This window comes from Pseudopipra pipra, chromosome 4, assembly GCF_036250125.1.
Source record: "Pseudopipra pipra isolate bDixPip1 chromosome 4, bDixPip1.hap1, whole genome shotgun sequence".
Lineage (NCBI taxonomy): Eukaryota > Metazoa > Chordata > Aves > Passeriformes > Pipridae > Pseudopipra > Pseudopipra pipra.
In genome coordinates, this window is record NC_087552.1 from 38,507,553 (window position 1) to 38,525,506 (window position 17,954).

Below are 17,954 nucleotides of genomic sequence, written 5' to 3' on the forward strand. Positions count from 1 at the left end.
CTTTTCTTGTACATTTATCTGTGTGTACAAATGATGGCATTTAAGGTTGAGCAAATCAGCTTTGTATGTAGCAACTCAATGCCCTACCTGCATGGCTGATAAAATCTGTCTCCTGTTCATCCCCAGCCTCTACAATTGCACAAATATGAATGTTGGAAATGTAAGTATTAGGATCACTAGCTATTTGTTTGCTAGTTGTAACTCATAACCTCAAAAACCCTTAATCCATTGTGCTGTGTGACTGGAAACAAGGCACTTTCAATGCATATTGGTGTATACATAAGAAAAAAGCATCTGAGCTTCTGCTTTCCTTCCTTTGTTCATGGAAACATCTCAGGGGATTTGCAGGCTGTGTGGTGCTGATGCTTGGCAGAATGTTCCCTGTGGCTCTGGCTCTGACTTGATCACTCCATTCAGTTTCTAGCAACTGCCAAGGCCACACAGAAGCACCAGAGAACAAAAGCACAGACTTGACTGAAATGCCTGTGTTACAAAAAGAAAACAAAAAACAAACAGCGACCCCTCTGCAGCTGAAAGGATGAAACATAAAAAGGATGAGCTGCAACAAACCAGAGGAAAAACTAACTCAAGCAAACCTTTCAGGAGCAGAGGGAAGAGGAGAGGAAATAAAGAACATGAGATGGGTTCCAGCAGTGAAGGAACTAAATGTAGCTTCAGCTCAAGCCTTTTCCAGAAATGGACTGAACACATTTCCTGCACAGTCCAAATGACTGAGAATGGGATAGAGTGATGCCATCAAAACAAAATTATGAAAGCCCTTTAATCCAATAAGTATTCATTGGACATGGAGTGTATTCACCATCATTTTAAATTCTGAATCACATAAATATACCTCAATTACTAATGGCAATTGTTAGCAGCTCCATTTTAATTAACTTGCTTGCTCTAAGAATAGACCTGATGTATCATTTTATTTTCTATTAGACCAGAGATCTTTATCTCTACAATGGAAATTTAAGTGCATTCAGAAATGATTGAACATTCTCAAAAAAACTTTTACTTGGAGTAGGTATTTCACATGAAACCTTAAAAATATTATATTAAAATCCGTGCCACTCATTATTCTTTCCTGCCTCTTTTTCTGATATGAAAAAGAAGGCAGGGTTGTTGAGAACTAATTACCTTTCATCTTTTTTACTGTGGGGCTTCTCAGTGCCAGGTTTCTGGATCTGGTCGTGTGTATGAACTGCTAGTGTTTTGCCTCATCTTTAGCAATTTTTATTGTATTAAAAAAAGAAAAAATATCCTAGAACTGGGTTTATCCAACTTTTAGAAGAATGCTTCTCTGAGCTCTGGTGAAGGATCAAAGGTCCTTGTAGTCAGTTGCTCAAACTGATGCTCCTCCATCTTTCCCCGGTCTGCTCTTTTCTAGGCTAAACAAATGCAGCTTTTAAAACCTTTCCTGAAGGTGACAGTTTTTACATTTTTTCCACTACTTGTTGATTTCCCATCTGTCTAAATCTTTCTTGATCATGGTGAATAGACTCTATCCCACTCCTCCAGAGTCAGAAAAAGAGCAGAGTAGCTCTGGCCTGTGTCTTGTATGCATGAGGATTTCTCCTCCTTGCAATGTTTTGTGCTATGCTGACAAGTTTTCCGTCCTTTGGATGTGAATGAGGTATGCAGTGACAATATTTACATTTGTCTAGCATATTATGGCAACAATAGTGACTTTAAAGTATTTTTCATGAAAAAAACACAAATGCCAACTCAACTGTATCTCCATTCAGCATCTAGCTTTTTATAAAGTAAGAATCAAAGTAGCATCCAGAATGTCAAAATATGCACCTGCTTTATTTATGGAATTTGTGCATGTGTCCATGCTTGTACGTGCACTTTGATTACTCAATTTCTGTTTATCTCATTGACAGGGTAAGTTTTTTTAAGAAATCCTTTTCATTATGGAGGTGTGTAAAGGATTTTGAACTAGATCGACTAAGGTACTCAGAGAAATGTCCATGTATTTGCAAAATAAATCAAGGATTCTGCCTCTTTTTGGTGGCAGTGGGCAACCTACTCCTTTTCAAACCAGTGTTTCAAAGAAAATATACACGGCAGCAGTGGTACATAACTGGTATGATTGATAGTCACAGATTAATTGTTACTCAGTTGCTTTAGTCTCAAGAATGAGATTTTCCTTTTAAGAGTAAGTTACACTGCAGTGTTTGCAGCAGGCGTGCAGAAGGAACCTCCATGGGTAAGCATAAGTTCCAGTACAGATTTGTTAAGTACTTTTTAATTTTATGCACTTCAGGCACTAAGTGACCTTATCTGCAATGGTGTTATTGTGTCAAAGTAAGAGCAAGGATTGGAACAGGGTGTGCCTGAGTTTTTAATGTGTACTGCTCCAAAGGCTGGGAGAGACTCATGCAGAAATCAGTTCCTTCTGCAGTTGATCTCTCTTGCTCTTGTAGGATGGAAGAAGCAGTCAGACCAAGCTTTAAACTACTCAGACTTTTTTTCTCTTAGTTTCTTTGCATGAGCACATTTCTTAAGACCTACCTTTCATTTGTTAAGCAGCATATTTCAAACTTTGCTGCTTCTGAAGCTGCTCCTAAAAAGAGTAGTTCATTCCAGAACATGGCTTTCTATCCTGTAAAAATAACTTCTACCAGTTTTACATAACTAATAGTGAGTCTCAAGCCCTTCAGAGTTAAACTCCTAACCCCCTAATGTTGGAAGCTCTGTTCTGCAGCCCGATATAATGTGAAATGTTGCTGCTTGGTTTTGCAGATTCGAAATGTGGCAGCCAACCTCTGTGTGGACAGTAAACATGGAGCCACAGGGACTGAGCTGAGGCTAGACATCTGTGTGAAGGATGGCTCAGAACGAACGTGGTCACATGAACAGGTATTTTAACAGCAGAAAATCAGGGTTAAATTGTTGCTTCCTTTTTCCAGTTTTTAAACATTTCTCTGGGGGCTTCTCCCTTTCCTAAGGCAAAACAGAGTGTAGAAATAATTTGTGCATTGTTACTGACCTTAATGGCTTTAATGGCTTTTACAAAGTACTCCTTAATATAACCTCAGAAATTCCAGCTGCCACCTGAGCTGTATATTAGTCTTCATTTCCAAAAGGAATTACAATGCCCAAAGAGCTTTTTGATGCCCCATTCTCCCTCACTGTGTCATGAAAACATGTAGATTTTGGTTCAGTTACCTGAAAATATTTTAAATATAGTACCTGGGCTTGTAAAGCTCTAGTTTTTGTCTGCTTTTATGCTTTCATCTCAATAAGCTCAATAAGTGGTTCTATTTTAAATAAATATGAGGTATAAGCGAGGTAAATGGGGAAAAGCAAGGGGAAAAGCATTTCAGAAAGACAAGGAATTATAAAGACTCAAAAAAGCTTTTATCTAGGTTGGTTAGGTAGAAAAATATTAGCTCTCAAAAATACGGAGGAAAAGAGCTCTGATTTGTACTCACTGTGAGTGCCATAGGAATTGACCCACAGGCCATGGGTCTGGCCAATGTGAGCAAAGACAATCTAGATGGAAAGTACAACCTAACCATTTATTAGCAATTTTAGTGAGCGTGCCTTTCACAGCGAAAGGTCCCGTATTAGAAAAAAATTTCCAATGCTGAAGAGAAAAATTGACCTGGCAGTCATACACGGCACTTTGTAAAAACTTAAAAGCTCAGGAGAGAGGAGTTCTGAGGGGTATTTGAAGTGCTGAGGTCAAGAAACCATTCTCTGAGGGTACTAAGAAATGCAGAGGGAGAGGTGCATGAAACTGAGAATCAGAAGGATTATCGCAATTTAGGTAAGTACCAACATGGCAAAAAAGGAAGTTGCTGAGAGAAGACTTCTTCAGATAGCTACCAGAGATACTGCACAGGGATAGAATGCTAAGCCTAGATAAATATAATCCTGTTTTGTTTATGAAAGACATCCAGTAATTCAAGCAGTTAATTGAAGGAAGTTGTATGGTCCAGACTAGACCATCGCAGTGTTCTCTGGCTTTAAAATCTGCGAACGTTAGAAGCTCCAAACCCTCCTCAGGAAGGGAGGGAGGGAGTCCTGAGGCTGCCAGAGATGAGAAAGGAGGGAAGAAAATTGGATTAAAGGGTGAGACAAGGAAAAAAGCAGAGAAAAGAGAGACTTGAAATATCCTTTGAAAGAGTAAGAGCTTGGGTGAAGGGGAAGGGACACAAAGGGAGAAGGATGCTAGAGAGGAATCCGTGTTACAGCGTACTCCAGTGCATTGAGACGTTTGGGATCAGACTGGATATGGTCTCATTCTGTATTAAGAACGAAAAATTACCTCATCAGAATCAATAAGACGAAGCTAGCACAAAGGGAATTCAACCAGCCAGCTCCTCAGGTTCCAGAACCAGAGGCAAGAAGCCTCAAGCCCTTCGGTGCTCGACTTGTGCCCCAGGGACAGCACAACTCGTTTCTAACGGGTTGATGGGGGACAGCGCATCCCCTCGCACTGCCGGAGAGTGTGGAAAGGACTGCCCGGGAGCGCTGCTCCCATGCGGCGGTGCAGTGTCCCAGGGGGAGGTGTGCCGAGCCCCGGGCCAGCCGTGCCGGCCGGTTCGGTGCCGATTCCCGAGCCAGCCGTGCCGGACGGTTCGGTGCCGATTCCCGGGCCAACCATCCCGTCCCGTTCGGTGCCGATTCCCGGGCCAACCATCCCGTCCCGTTCGGTGCCGATTCCCGGGCCAACCATCCCGTCCCGTTCGGTGCCGATTCCCGGGCCAACCATCCCGTCCCGTTCGGTGCCGATTCCCGGGCCAACCATCCCGTCCCGTTCGGTGCCTATTCCCGGGCCAACCATCCCGTCCCGTTCGGTGCCGATTCCCGGGCCAACCATCCCGTCCCGTTCGGTGCCGATTCCCGGGCCAACCATCCCGTCCCGTTCGGTGCTCGGGCGGGCGCGCTGCGGCGGGCGGCCGGCAGGGGGCAGCACTGGCCAGCGCAAGGCGAATCCCCCCGGCCGCTCAGGGACCCAGCGGCGGGTGCGCGTCCCACGCCCAAAGCCATCCTTTAGCTTTTGATTCCTCTCGTTTGCTGCGGGGAGGGGAGGGTGTTGTGTCAAAATCTGTGTTTGTGCAGGTGACAGTTTTTACAAGTGAAAAAGTTCCCTCAAAAGTGTGTTTTAGATTGGTATATTTTGGTGGGCGTTTCTTGAGCGGTTCTCCATACTCAGTCCCAATTCCCATCCTGTTAGTGGTGATGTAAGACCATGATCTAATGAAATATCCACTGAGGAGAAGGAATGTGATCTTCCACTTGCACCACAACAAGCTGTGAAGATTATCTTTGTTAGAGAGTGGGGATAGCTGCCAAACACCTGACCAACCTGAGAGATCTTCTCTTTCACCCTTCTGGAGTTTGTTGCCTATGCATATGCATGTAGAAACTGACAGTATTAATGAAAATATCAAGTATTTTATTATCATATTTCAAATAGCATGAATTGACACTGAACTGGACTTGTAATTTCTGGTATAAATTTCCATGGAATTCAGTGGCAAACTCTAGTAGCTTGATGTGACCAGTGCAGCAGGCATCAGTGCTGCTGCTGCACAGAGATGATCCTTTGTGCCACTTGGTTCATGTCATGTTACCAGGGCAGGAATTAAAAGCTGATAGTCTCAGACACTGTGCTGGGGGGCGCAGCCATTTGGCAGACCCAAGGAGAGGAAGACAACCTTCCACCTCAGGGCTATACAAACAGGCTGGGCAAACAGCAGTCAAAAGGTTTGTGGGGCTCTTGCAGGCTTTCTGGTGAACATGAGATGGGTGGGAAGCGAGGGTAAATGTCACTGTGGTTCCTAGAAGCTTTCCCAAAATTAAGAACCAAAGGGGAAGAAAAGGGACAGAAGGATGTCAGGGCACTGTGTTCTTCCACCTCTGTCTTTCCAGAGCTAACTTCTGGCTTCAGGGAAAACTGGGGCTCTGCTGGACTGATAACCAATAGCAAAGGAAGATGACAGGCATCACTGTGTCTTATCAAGTCCCCAGCCTTGCCAGGGAATAGATGGTCAGGCACCATCTCTAACATGGCACAGCAAGTAGCCATGGAGCCTGCCTAGCTCTTTCTTTTCTGCTTGAAGGTATAATTCAAGTCACAGTCCAGTCTGAAACATGATGTTTCATCTTTGCACAGGGTACATGTTGTCCTCTCAAGTCTAATGCCGTAGTCAGAGCACAATGCCAGCTGACAGACCCTGGCCAGACAGCGAGTAATTGAGCAATGTTGTCAGGCTGGAAAGTATTAATGGTATCAAAAGGGCCTTTGTCCTATAGACAGTCCCAAGCCAGTGGCTGTATCAGGCAATCGTTCTTCAGGCCCTGTGCCAATTATAAGTGAAGCTGGAAAGCTGTATTTTCCCCAGTTACTGCATGACAGGGCTAGGCTACATGAAAAGGCAAAGCATAAGGGCTGAAAGGTTGCTTGATTGCAAATGCAGAGGATAGTGTTGTGTTTTACAGACTCTGATATGAGAGAAGGCAAAGGAGGAGAATGAGCATCCACTGAGCCAGGACACAGGGTTTCTTGGGTCCAGCAGGGAGCAGTTAACAGCAGCCCTGTGTGTTGCAGGTGAAGAATCAACCTGCTGTTTGTTAATAATGTGCCTGGGAATTTAGGTGCAGCCTTGTTTCAAATCAACAAGCAGTCAGAAATGAACGAAGTACAAAAAGAGTACAAAAGGGTTCAGCCATTTATTGTAAAATCTGACACAGTTGGTTCCTAACAAAGGAACGACAAAATCCAAAGTGACAAGTGGTGGCAAAGCAGAGCATTATATACTCAGGGCTCCAGCTAATAACATGTAGCATTGTTGCACATTATGCAGTGGAGAGATAATATTTATATTGGCCAGATTCAGTGTTAACTAGAGAAAAATTGCTGTTTAAAGTAGGATAGCTTAGAATTATGAGACTGGAAGGAATTGGGTGTATAGAGAAGTATAACTTTTTTTCTGATCATTTTTTTCTCTTCTCTCTCTTAGTCCTAAAACTGAGTTCCTGTCCCTAACAAGGTTGGTTTTATAATAGTATCACTAGGAGGAAGACATACTTGTTTATTTAAAAATAAAACTGTTTTAAAAAACAGAAGGCTAAAGAAGAAGGAAAAAGAATCTGTCCTAGTCTAAATATTGAGATCTAGTGTGCACAGATCCTGGTTTTCAGTGGAAGGGAATAAAAAATACCATTGTGTTACCATGTCTTGACTTGCAAACAGGACACAGCCGTGGTAGCCTTCAGAAACCACACAGGAGTGGAAAGAGCAAAGGTATAATCTAGATCAGGATGATCTGATTTAAAGGCTAGCTCGAACTCTTTCATGTGTACTGATGCATTCAGTGGGTAGTAGTCCTCAAGCCAGGGTCCAGAGAGCAGCAAGAATTGGCCCCTCAGCTCACCAGTCCTGCACAGAATGAGAAATTTGGAGAGCCACTCACTATGAAAGATGAGGATGGTCCTGCAATAGGATCTCTCTCTAACTGTAGTGGTGAGAGTGAGAATATCGCAGAACTACTGTTCCATACCATTCATCGAAGTATTTGTTATTCATCACTTTCAGCTGTAGGTATATTACATGTCTGTAAAAAGGTAAAGGATAAGATAAAGAAAATGGCTTCTGTAGTTTTTTAATTAAAGGAAAATTGTCTCAGGCATCTCTTTTTCTAAAGAAACAGCAGCATAGTTTTTTTCTGTGCCAAATCTTAGCTTCCGTCTTTGCTTGTGAAATGATAATTATTGTTGTAGGAGGTCCATAATGCTTCCTCAAAAAAATATAAAGAAAAGTGGAAATAGATTTAACCTTTTGAAAAGCAGAAATTGCTTTGAAAATAAAGTTAAGGCTGTCCACTGCATTTTACTGCAGATGAATGTAAAACACACTCTGGGAGAAAGAAGAAATAAGCAGGACACAGGGCCAGATTAAGAAAACACACTCTAGGAAACCTATAATACAGAAGAAATAGGGAGTAACAGCAGCTCACAGAGAGAACAAGGGCTTACAATAAGAAACACAACAAAAAAGGAAAATATTCAGATATATGCTTGTATTTTGGGCCTGCAGGCCAAGAGAGACAGTAACACCTCTCAAAGGTGGTATTTGGATGATGGTACAGCATTGAAGGTGCAGAATTTTTAAAAGTTGTATCTTTTAGGAAGACCATGGAAAGAAGATAACCATAGCAATGAAAGGGTTAAAACCTGGGAACTACCACATAATTATTCAGGATCAGACCCATGTGATATTAAGCTTCAATTTATAGCTGTTTCCATCAGGGAATGTACACATTGCAGAGTGCAGGATGCTAGATGAGGACCAAAGGGACCCTGAGAGGGGGTGCTGGAGGCAGTCTGAGCTCAGTATGGGGAGCTGCTTCTCCGGACAAAAAGCTTGCATGCAGTTCCACATGAACCGTCTCAGCTACAGAGTTTCTACTAGCAAAGTTTGCTTATTTAAAGAGGATGTCACTTTCTCAGCATTACATTTTTATTTTTTTTCCTACAGAAAATCAAGTCATGTAGAAAGCCAAAGAATAGCACTCACACAAAAGGGGAAAAAAAAAAAGGAAAGAAAATAAAAGAAAAGAACCTCACGGCTCTTGGCAGAGCTTCTAGGTAGTAATTTACAACCTGAAGCCTCTTTTCTGCAAGAATTGGTCCATGGGAAAGGAAAATTCACTCCACATCTTTAAACTTGATGCTGTCAGACCTGTCACCTTCATCTGATGATTGAAAGACTGCAGTGTCACAGCATCACTTCAGACAGCTGGTGTCTAATTGAGAAGGATTCCTCTATTAACTATGACCCTCCATGACTCCTCTCAGGCAGTGAGAAAAGGGATTTTGACAAGCTGCCTGTAGCTCACAGGTTTCACAGTGGAAAGATGAAGATCATTTAACATGTGTTGTTTTGGGGGAAAAAAGACAGTCAAGAGGTTATAGTAACAGTGTCCTATATAAACAAAAGGAAACTGTTCACTGAACATAGGAAAGATGCTGTGATGGGAAGATATCTCTAGGCACCTTCTTCAGACCCAAATGAGAGCTAAAGGAACATCACTGGCAGAAGCTTTCTGAGTCTTAGGCAGCTGAAGTCCTAGAGCATACAAATGCTGCTTTAACTGGGGCAACTAAAGGCTTTAATACAGCATATCCCCTCTCCTCTCCACAGTACTGTGTCACCAGAGATTTTTTCCTTCCCTGACACAGGGATTGAGCCTTCCTGGGGTATATTCCACATCACTGCTGATGCACTATAATTGAGGCAGTTGGCATCACTGAATTGTACACAGGCAGGATCTTGGTTAACCAGCACCTAGAGTGTGTGAAAAGGAAATCACGCATCAAGCTTTTTGTGTTGTTTTAAATGTTTTTCACTATTAATATATCATTATATTGCCTGTCTGTTTTTCTAGCTCTTCACCTTTGGTTGGAGAGAAGACATCCGCCCTGGGGAGCCACTTCACACCAGGAAGTTCTGCTTCGATGCCATTTCGCACAGTAGCCCTGTCACACTGTATGATTGTCATGGGATGAAGGGAAACCAGCACTGGAGCTATAGGAAGGTCAGAGTCACTGTGGGGCATCTCAGAGGCTCAGACTGTTTTGAACGTATATTCAGTTTAGCACAGGCTTGTGTTTTCCCATCAGAGAAGTTTGTTTTAAAATCCACCCCGTCCTATTCCAATTTAACTTTGAGGTAATCTCTCTAGAATATGTTCCTTTTGAACATTCTGCTATTTAGGTCAAATTTAAATGAAAATGGATGTGATCCAGATCAGAGGGTGTCTGTGTTGGATCTGTTCCCTGAAAGGTGTTTTACCATTCTGGCGCTTCAAGTTACTTGTGTCATTTTAACAGAGGCACTGTTGGAAATATTTTCATCCAGTGTTACAGCAGCAAGAAATGCTGCTCATGAGTTAAATGTTATTATTTTACTTCATTTTAAAGATTAAAAGTGGCAGAAAAATCTCCCTCAAAAAAAACCCCAACAAAAAACCAACAAAAAACCCCCAATCCAACATTAAAAGCAGAGCTGTAAGCCCAAAGAAGGCAGGAGTTTATAAACTAAAGATAAGCAGCTTAGACACTACTTTGATCTGCTGAGTTTCAGCCCGTTTTTATAAATCACTGGAAACAGGAGGTCAAGCTAGAAACTGTCAGAGCCTCATTTATGCTAAAGTCCTGGTAATGCTATTGAGTTGTTGTTGTTGTTAGGTTTTTTTAATGGTTAATCAGCAAGTTGCCTTGATTAAAGATTTTGCTAATAAGCTCTGTATTCCATTCAGGATAATGATATATATTTGTCTGAAGCACTGAGGATTCCTCTCACACATGCTTCAGTTTTCTTTGACCATTGTGCCTTGCCCTCTACCTTGCTTAAGCTGAGGGCAAAGTGCCAGGAATTGGTCTTTTCCAGATAAACCTCAATACTGCTTTCTAGTTGAAAGTATATATAGTAGAAAACTGATTCAGAACCATTAAAACAGGTTTGCCCTGACCCTTTTTCTGAGTGCCTACTTATTACAGACACTGTGCCTTTTTACCTTATTTATGTTGCAAGTGGAGGTCTACCACAAGATTTTCCAGAAATGTAATCCCTTTGAAACTGAAGTATTACCTGTAAGAAAACTAGAATGTATGTGCCAGATATTTAGAGGAGATAAGCTGTGATGGCTGTGTTGCTGCCTCTCTGACATTATAATGCCATAATAATACCTTCTTGCTTCAAAACCTTCTGATTTATCTTTTTGCCTACCGAAGCTGCAAGAAAGAAGCTTTCATACATTTAACACTTCATTGTTGCTTAATATAGCCAGTCCATAAGACAAAATGTGGGTCTGGAGCTGCCCTCTATAAGGCTCATCACCTTTGATGAGGACAGAATACAGTAGATAACTAAAAAAAATGACATTTGAAAAAAATATGTAGTGTGAGTTCTATTAAATTCTCTGTACAGCTTCCTTTCTAATTTATGGAAGGTTGACAGGGCTTATATAAAAATTCTCAATGCAAGACAGGCATTTCCATCTTAGCAAGAAACAGCATAAAATTTTGTTATGGTAGAAGTACTGGCACAGTCTTAACTGTAATACAAACCTTCAGTTTGCATAAACCTTCAAATTAGGAAACTGCATTGGAATAATAGAAATATGTATACATGGTTTTCTTTAGGCTTAGTTTTTGTTTGGCTACACCATAGGTAGTTCCCCATGGTTTCCTCAGATACAGGGTAGATTTATTTTAGAGACTTTTGGTAGTATATCTATGCCTCCAAAATCGTAATGATATAATCCTTACCTAGTTTTGAAAGCGTCTTGGTAATAGGATTTTGGGTGTTCTCCCCACAAACAAACAAAAAATGTACAAGAAAAGGATGTTATATTGTTTAACTGCATCTGTACTATAGCCCTTTACCTAGAGGACGGTATGCTACTAAATCTGCACCCTAAATAAATAAGAATAATAGTCTGGTTAAGCAAGAAGTGTGTCTTTTTAAAAAAACAGAGAGAAGGTCAGCAGCTCTCTTTTGTTCTCTGCACCGCTTACAGACACTGAAGCTTCCTAATGGTAATGTACCCATCCTGCCAGTAATTCTCATGCTTTAGGAAAAATGACCCTGCTTGTTAGTGTCTTATAACATGCTTAATGTGAAGCATTTCTTACCACGTTGCCATAGTACTTCTATAAAACTAGAAAATAAGAGTTTGAAGATGAGACTTTTCTTGTGATCCTTTGCATCCTTGAGCCAATGGTTAGAAGAAGTTAGGGCTGTGAAGTGATTACAAAGTGCTGCAAATGTAATTTGAAGCCAGGCACTGTTTTCAGATTCTGTATTCTTATAGCATGAAACCCCTAACAACCTGGGTTTGGATACTGGCAAATAAAAACAACTTGAATATTTTAGTGGCAAATAGAATACCTTAGTATTTTACTTTGGGTAAGGATCGGTCTTCTGACAAAAATTTAGAGCTTAGGCCCATTACAGGCACTTTGCTTCTCATTGCAGTGCAGTCGCAGTGTTCAAACCACATTCTTTTCAGATGAATGAAATCAAAACCACCACTAATAAAGATGTGTCAAAAAACTGTATTCCCATACTGTTTGAACTACATCTGAGTAGCTATTTGAAAGTCTAGTAAGTTTGAGATATTAAGTAATCAATTTTCTTAGGACTAATCCAAAATACTGGTCTATAGCCAAATATACCTTTAAGAAAAGCCTGTAAGAAGAAGAAGAAGAAAGCCAAGTAGCACTCCAAACATTGCTATGGGTTGCAAGTAGAAGAATAGAATTTAATACCAGGAAAAAAAATATTGACATCATATTGGAGCAATGTAAGAATTTAGGTAGATAAATGTAAATAACCTGTAATTACTAGTGATTTGGGAGAATGGCTTTAGCTTCCCAAGCCTGAAGCCGTTTTCTTGAATCTGTTTGAGACTCCTAAGCATGCCGAGCCAATGATCAGCAGTGCCTACAAATTTCTGTTCCTCACAATGAAGGAGTATGCCTCTGGTTTTCAATGTAGCATCATTCTGGGCTGACAGGTAATATATTGGTTCTGATAAAGTATGATTCAATTTATGTGCCGCAGGCCCACTAGTGCTATTTGTAGAGCACAAGTATCCAAGAGAGGACTGATTTAGTAGGTCTTTAAAAAGGAACAATTGTGCAAAATCAATTACACCATAATTTTACCCTGAGTCTAGTGCTTATGATAGATGCTAAACTGACAATGTCAAAAACTGTGCCCAGAAGACAGTGGTTTGCTCATAGTCTCCTGACAGCTTCAGGGACAAACTGTAAGAATAAGTTCACTCTTGACACAGTAGGTGCTTAGATTATTTCCTCAGACAGCTGAAGACATGTCATTGTGATAGTACCTTTTATAATATGGGCATCTGTCCTGCTGAAACTGCACTGGGGCTACCAACTAATTTCAGATAAACTACTGCAGCCACCAGCTGATAATGACTTCCAGTTGCTCTTGAGATTGGCTATAGTTACAGCGGTGACCTAGAAGAAATGGAAGGCTCTGTGTCTCATTACCAACCCCCTGAACTGTCAAGACCCATTATCTTTTGGAGGAGTTCCTCCTTCTGCAAATAATCTTCAGGCTAGCCATCATGCAGAAGGAAAAAAAAAAAATCCCTCTGCTGTTTTCAGATGTCAGCAATGTCTCCAAAATAGCGTTTGTGGTTTCTCAATATTGGTGTAAAGAGGAATTTATGTATTTCTCTTGTAAAGTTCTTTGCTAGGGTTCATGCAACTGTGACTCCTTAAAGTCCTGAGCCTGTTTCTGTAAGAGCAGTAGGCTTTGACCTTAGGTCAGCATAAGCTTGAGATTATAAATCATTAGGCCTTTATATATAGCTAAGTCAGCCAGAAGTTTTTCCAGAGTGGTAACTCTGTCCCTATTCTTAAAAGACACTCTTCTCTCCTAATAACCAGACTCTGAAAGAAAGCACAATGCTTCACTCAAAAATTGCATCCCTGGGATATTTCTGTGAGAAGAAAAACTGCCCGCTTTCTGGAAAGGCTGGAGTGTTTTTCATAGCAAACTTTTCATGCTGAAGCTGTTTCCTTTCTTCTTGTACCAGCTATCTTAGTAAAGCTTCTAGTATTCCAACTTTGGCCTCCTAATAGCTTGGCTGACCTTCACGCCCAGCTATAATGCAAGGAAAACCAGATGCCCCCTTCCTCCAGGGCCCCACATCAGGCCAAGTGGCCATGGCACAGTCATTGTGTCCTGACTTTGGGCAGTGCCACTCCATCAATTTCTTTTTAGAAGACAGGAGGATCTGGCAAGGTGCAGATGGGTGTCTACACCACTCCATAGGGTGCTTGGGAGTTCTTGCAGGCCCACCTCCTAGTAGGGACACAATAGTCCTTGGTACACATTACAGTTACCCCCTTCTTGCGAGCTAAAGTATCCTCCCTGCTTGCTTTGTAGAATATGAGGGAAAGGCCTCTACTAATTTGATTTAGTCCTGTCAGCTGTGATGGTATCCCTCTGAATTACAGTGTTGGGTGTGGGTGTGTGGGTCTGTGTGTTCAACCACTGTTTTTGGGGAAGGGCAGATGCTAGAAGGAAAAAGTGGTGTTTGTGAAAGGCAGATCTAACACCATCACCCACAGCCAGAGAACAAGATGCTTTTGCCTTTGTTCTTTCTTGCATATATTAATTATGAAAAGAGGCATTGTACTTTACCAGAGTTTCACAACCCCCAAAATCAATCAATTTCATCTTTCCTAAATTAAAAAAAAAAACTTTCTTTTTCAAACTGGTTTTAAATAGCTGCTATTTCTTTTTGTCTTCATACTTTTTTTTTTTTTTTGGAATGTAGGGTATTTGTAGTTAAAGAGAAGTTTCCGTGATTGTTGCTCAGCACCCACAGCAGTTGTGTGAGTTTTTAATCAATTTCAATTTGACAAGTAAATCTTTTTTCCCTTTCGCAAACTAGGCAAGCAGGCACATCTTGGATTAGTATCAAAATACTAATCAGGGCATGTTTGGTGTGGAAGGGAAAAGCCTGGATGTGGTTTACCAAGAGTAATCTGAAATTTATTTCAACAGATGCAGTATAGTCCCTGGAAACTTTCAAACCATTTAATCACTCCCGCATCTATCTCTCTCTAAACACTTGCTATATGAACTAAGTATGTTGAAACTACCCAACTCACACATACCAGCTGTTCAACTGAATAGTTTCTGCTTTAACAAAGATTCACAGTCAGGTTATGTAACATTCACTCTAGTTTATTAAGTAAAATTAATAAAACTAATCATCATAAATATGCTTTTTAAAGCAACTTAATCCATGCTTACCCTCCCAAAATCTCCATATGGAGCTAAATCAGTATTATGATTTCCATCTTATTAGGAGAGAGAGCGTATTTCAGTGGCTGGTCTTATCGAGGCCAAGTCTGCCTTGCATGGGGTGAGAACTGAGAACATCATTCCTGTGTCCATCTGTCCACCACTTCAGTTAATAATTCATTTTTAACGTCTTCACCAAGTTGAAGATTGTTACAGCTCCTCTTGCCCAGAAATATGCAATTGTCAAGAATAAATCTAAAAAAAACACCCCAAAACACTTCAGACAGGTAAATACACGATGTGCAAAGATGTTAGAGACATTCTATTTTTTCATTATGTTATGCAATTGTTAGTAAAAGACCAGATGATGTCTCCTCCTTCTTTCTTGAATCCCCAGTTTTATGAAGGATGATAACCCAAGGGAAGAAAACACTCCATTGTCTACAGCTTCCTAATAATAGATGTGGTTATTACACAGGGTTAGTGCACAGAGACCACAAAATCATTTCATATAGGGCTGTGTTAATCCATGTTCTGTAAAATGTGAATACTTCCAAAGCTTTGGCATTTGCTACCTAATTCTGGTTTTTTTCATTCCTCTAGGACAAAACTTTATTCCATCCGGTAAGCAGCAGCTGCATAGATTGCAACCCAGCTGAGAAGAAGATTTTCATGAACAGATGCGATCCTTTATCTGAAACTCAACAGTGGATTTTTGAACATATTAATATGACTGTTTTAGAAAAATTTAACAGCAAGGCCACTTCCTAGAAAGAATAAAAAAAAGGAGAAAAAATGAACACACCTATTTACGTACAGACTGCAGACTACGTTTTCGCCAGCATCTGGGTCAAAAGAGTCAGGAATTAAGTTTCCTAGATCCAGGAAATCTGTTCTGAGGATTAAGAAAATGCCACAGCAAGAGCCAGCAGGCTGTCCTTGTGGATGTACAGTATCTGGAGAACTTGGCCAAGAGCCTCACCGGATGCTGCTGAGAACTTCAGGCTGAAAATTCCCTTGCTGGTCAAGGGAAAAACTTTGTTTAAAAACTGTTTAAAAGTACTCCAAGTTAATAAAGTAAAACAAAACTCTAGTTTCTCAGGTCAAATCCTGCTGTAGTGAGTAGCTCAGAACAGGCTCTATAATTTGGGATGGGTATATGGTGTGCATGACAGCTACAGGAACCTGAAGAAATCCCAGGTTTTAGAACTAAACATGCTAGTAGAAGAATAATGATGTCCCAGCACTCCCTAGACAAGATATATGCTCTGTTGACATTCTCTTAATAAAAAGTTGGGTTAAGCAGGTTTAACCCTCAGAACTGCTGCAATTAATTTTAAATACCTCCCTTTTACATTCCATTCATTACCAAAATAGGAATGGTAGAAATTTTAGGGTCTAGAATTACACTGTAGTGAAGCATGGAATAAACTGTAAGGTTTTGCTCTCATATTTTCCCCTTCAGGAAAAAAAGTAAAGCAATCAAATCTCTATACATGATATATTTAGCCATTGTGATTCAAATCCCATTGTCACATAAGGTGAGAGGGGTTTTTTAGGGACAAATATAACAGCAGCAGCTGCAGCATAGTGGAAGGCTCATGGACTAGCTATCTTTTCTAAAGGTAGAAACCTTGCCAACATATAAATTAAATTGAAAATAGGCTGGGAAAAAAAATCGGGAGAGTAGGAAATAATTGCATACTGCATGCTGAACTAGATTAATCAAATTAACAATGGTATGTTGCCATCACCTAAAAGTATGTTGACTCCCTGCAGTGCAGCTTGAAAGATCTTGCAGTGCGCTTGACAGATAGGAATGGAGAGAAAAATTGACATGAAATCAGTTGGGTGGTTTCAAAGTTTTTGAAATCTGTGATGGAAATCATGTGAACTTTGCAGAGTTAGCAAGTGAATGGTATTGTAGATATCAGGAGGGAGGAAACAAGATGTGCAAACAAGTTATATGTTACAATATTGTGACACTTTAGGCACAGGCACAATTCACGGTAACACAGACTTCTGTCACCCAGATGATCATTATGGTGTCTCTCAGACTCATCAAGCCATTGGAGTGAGAGGCCTCTCAAACTTTTTTGGGAGGGTGTCTGTGGTTCTCCTCAGTTAATACTGATGTGTGGAACATGACTAATAGCTTTGAGATGGTTCAAGGTAAGAGTGAGTATAAATTTATATCAAATATGTGGCCTGCTTTTACTTGAAAGATGAATTCACAGCTGAAAGCACCATAAATGCAGATAGATCACATGCTCTGTGCTGTAACTCTTTTCAGGTTCCAAATATAACATTTGTAGTTAAGTTGCTTATTCTGATTGCTGAAGAGGTGGCCGACTAACCAAAATACTGATGTGCAATCTGCACTGTTTTGAGGGAGTGGAGTGACTGTTTTGTTTATTTCTCTTTAAGCTGTGTTTATGCACAAGAGCATTGATTGCATCCAGAGGATGGTTCTAATGCCAATAACTGTGCTATTTTATGGCAGCACCTTGTAGTTGCAGGTCATAGGAAATTTTTAGGAGGGAAATGAGATCCTGTAGCATTCAAGATGCATGCACTTGGAAAATTGTGAAATGCATCCATGTATTTAGCAATTGCTGCAAGTTAATGAAGAAATCTTTCAAATAATTTGAAAGAAAAATATCTACAGAGATAGATTTCTCATTTTATGATTTTAAAATAAGTGAGATTGTTCAAGTATTGTTTAAATTTGATTTGAAGATATGGTGCACTCGGGAACAGAAGCAGTAATGCTGCGGTGTGCGGATACTTCAGATTTGTTTAGCCATCAGTACACAGAACCAGTCTAGCAATGCAAACTGTCAGCCTTTCCAGGTGCAGCGCTCACAGCAGCATATATTTGCAGCTTGAACATGAGGAAAGACGGTTTGGGAAAAAGAAGAAAATGGCTGCCTCAAATGCAAATGCAGCCCTCAAGCTGCTGATTGTAACTGGCCCCAAACTGTCAAAGTCCTGGAAGCAACACTGTACGCCCAAAATAGAGAGGCAAAGGTTGGATTGCTAAACCGGAACAGATTGGTAGGGTTATATCATTCAGTGTCTGACTGCATCTCAGTGGTCTGATTTTGAGATGTCTAATGGGAACTAGGCTGCT

The 17,954-nt window shown here is 40.7% G+C and overlaps 1 protein-coding gene across 19 annotated transcripts in view; it reads left to right on the forward strand.

The window, feature by feature from the left end:
* GALNTL6 (polypeptide N-acetylgalactosaminyltransferase like 6) overlaps positions 1 to 15,914 on the forward strand; it is a 573,576-nt gene extending 557,662 nt beyond the window's left edge. For 18 of the 19 annotated variants that reach the window (XM_064652482.1, XM_064652480.1, XM_064652481.1 and 15 more), the window contains 3 exons: positions 2,755 to 2,871; positions 9,414 to 9,563; positions 15,425 to 15,914. In XM_064652482.1, the coding sequence (XP_064508552.1) occupies positions 2,755 to 2,871; positions 9,414 to 9,563; positions 15,425 to 15,592 (435 nt within the window). In that variant the 3' untranslated portion in view covers positions 15,593 to 15,914. Of the gene's footprint in view, positions 1 to 126; positions 161 to 417; positions 1,084 to 2,754; positions 2,872 to 9,413; positions 9,564 to 15,424 lie in introns of those variants that run through there. The other variant, XM_064652497.1, reaches the window with a different exon arrangement.
* Positions 15,915 to 17,954: the final 2,040 nt, after the last annotated feature.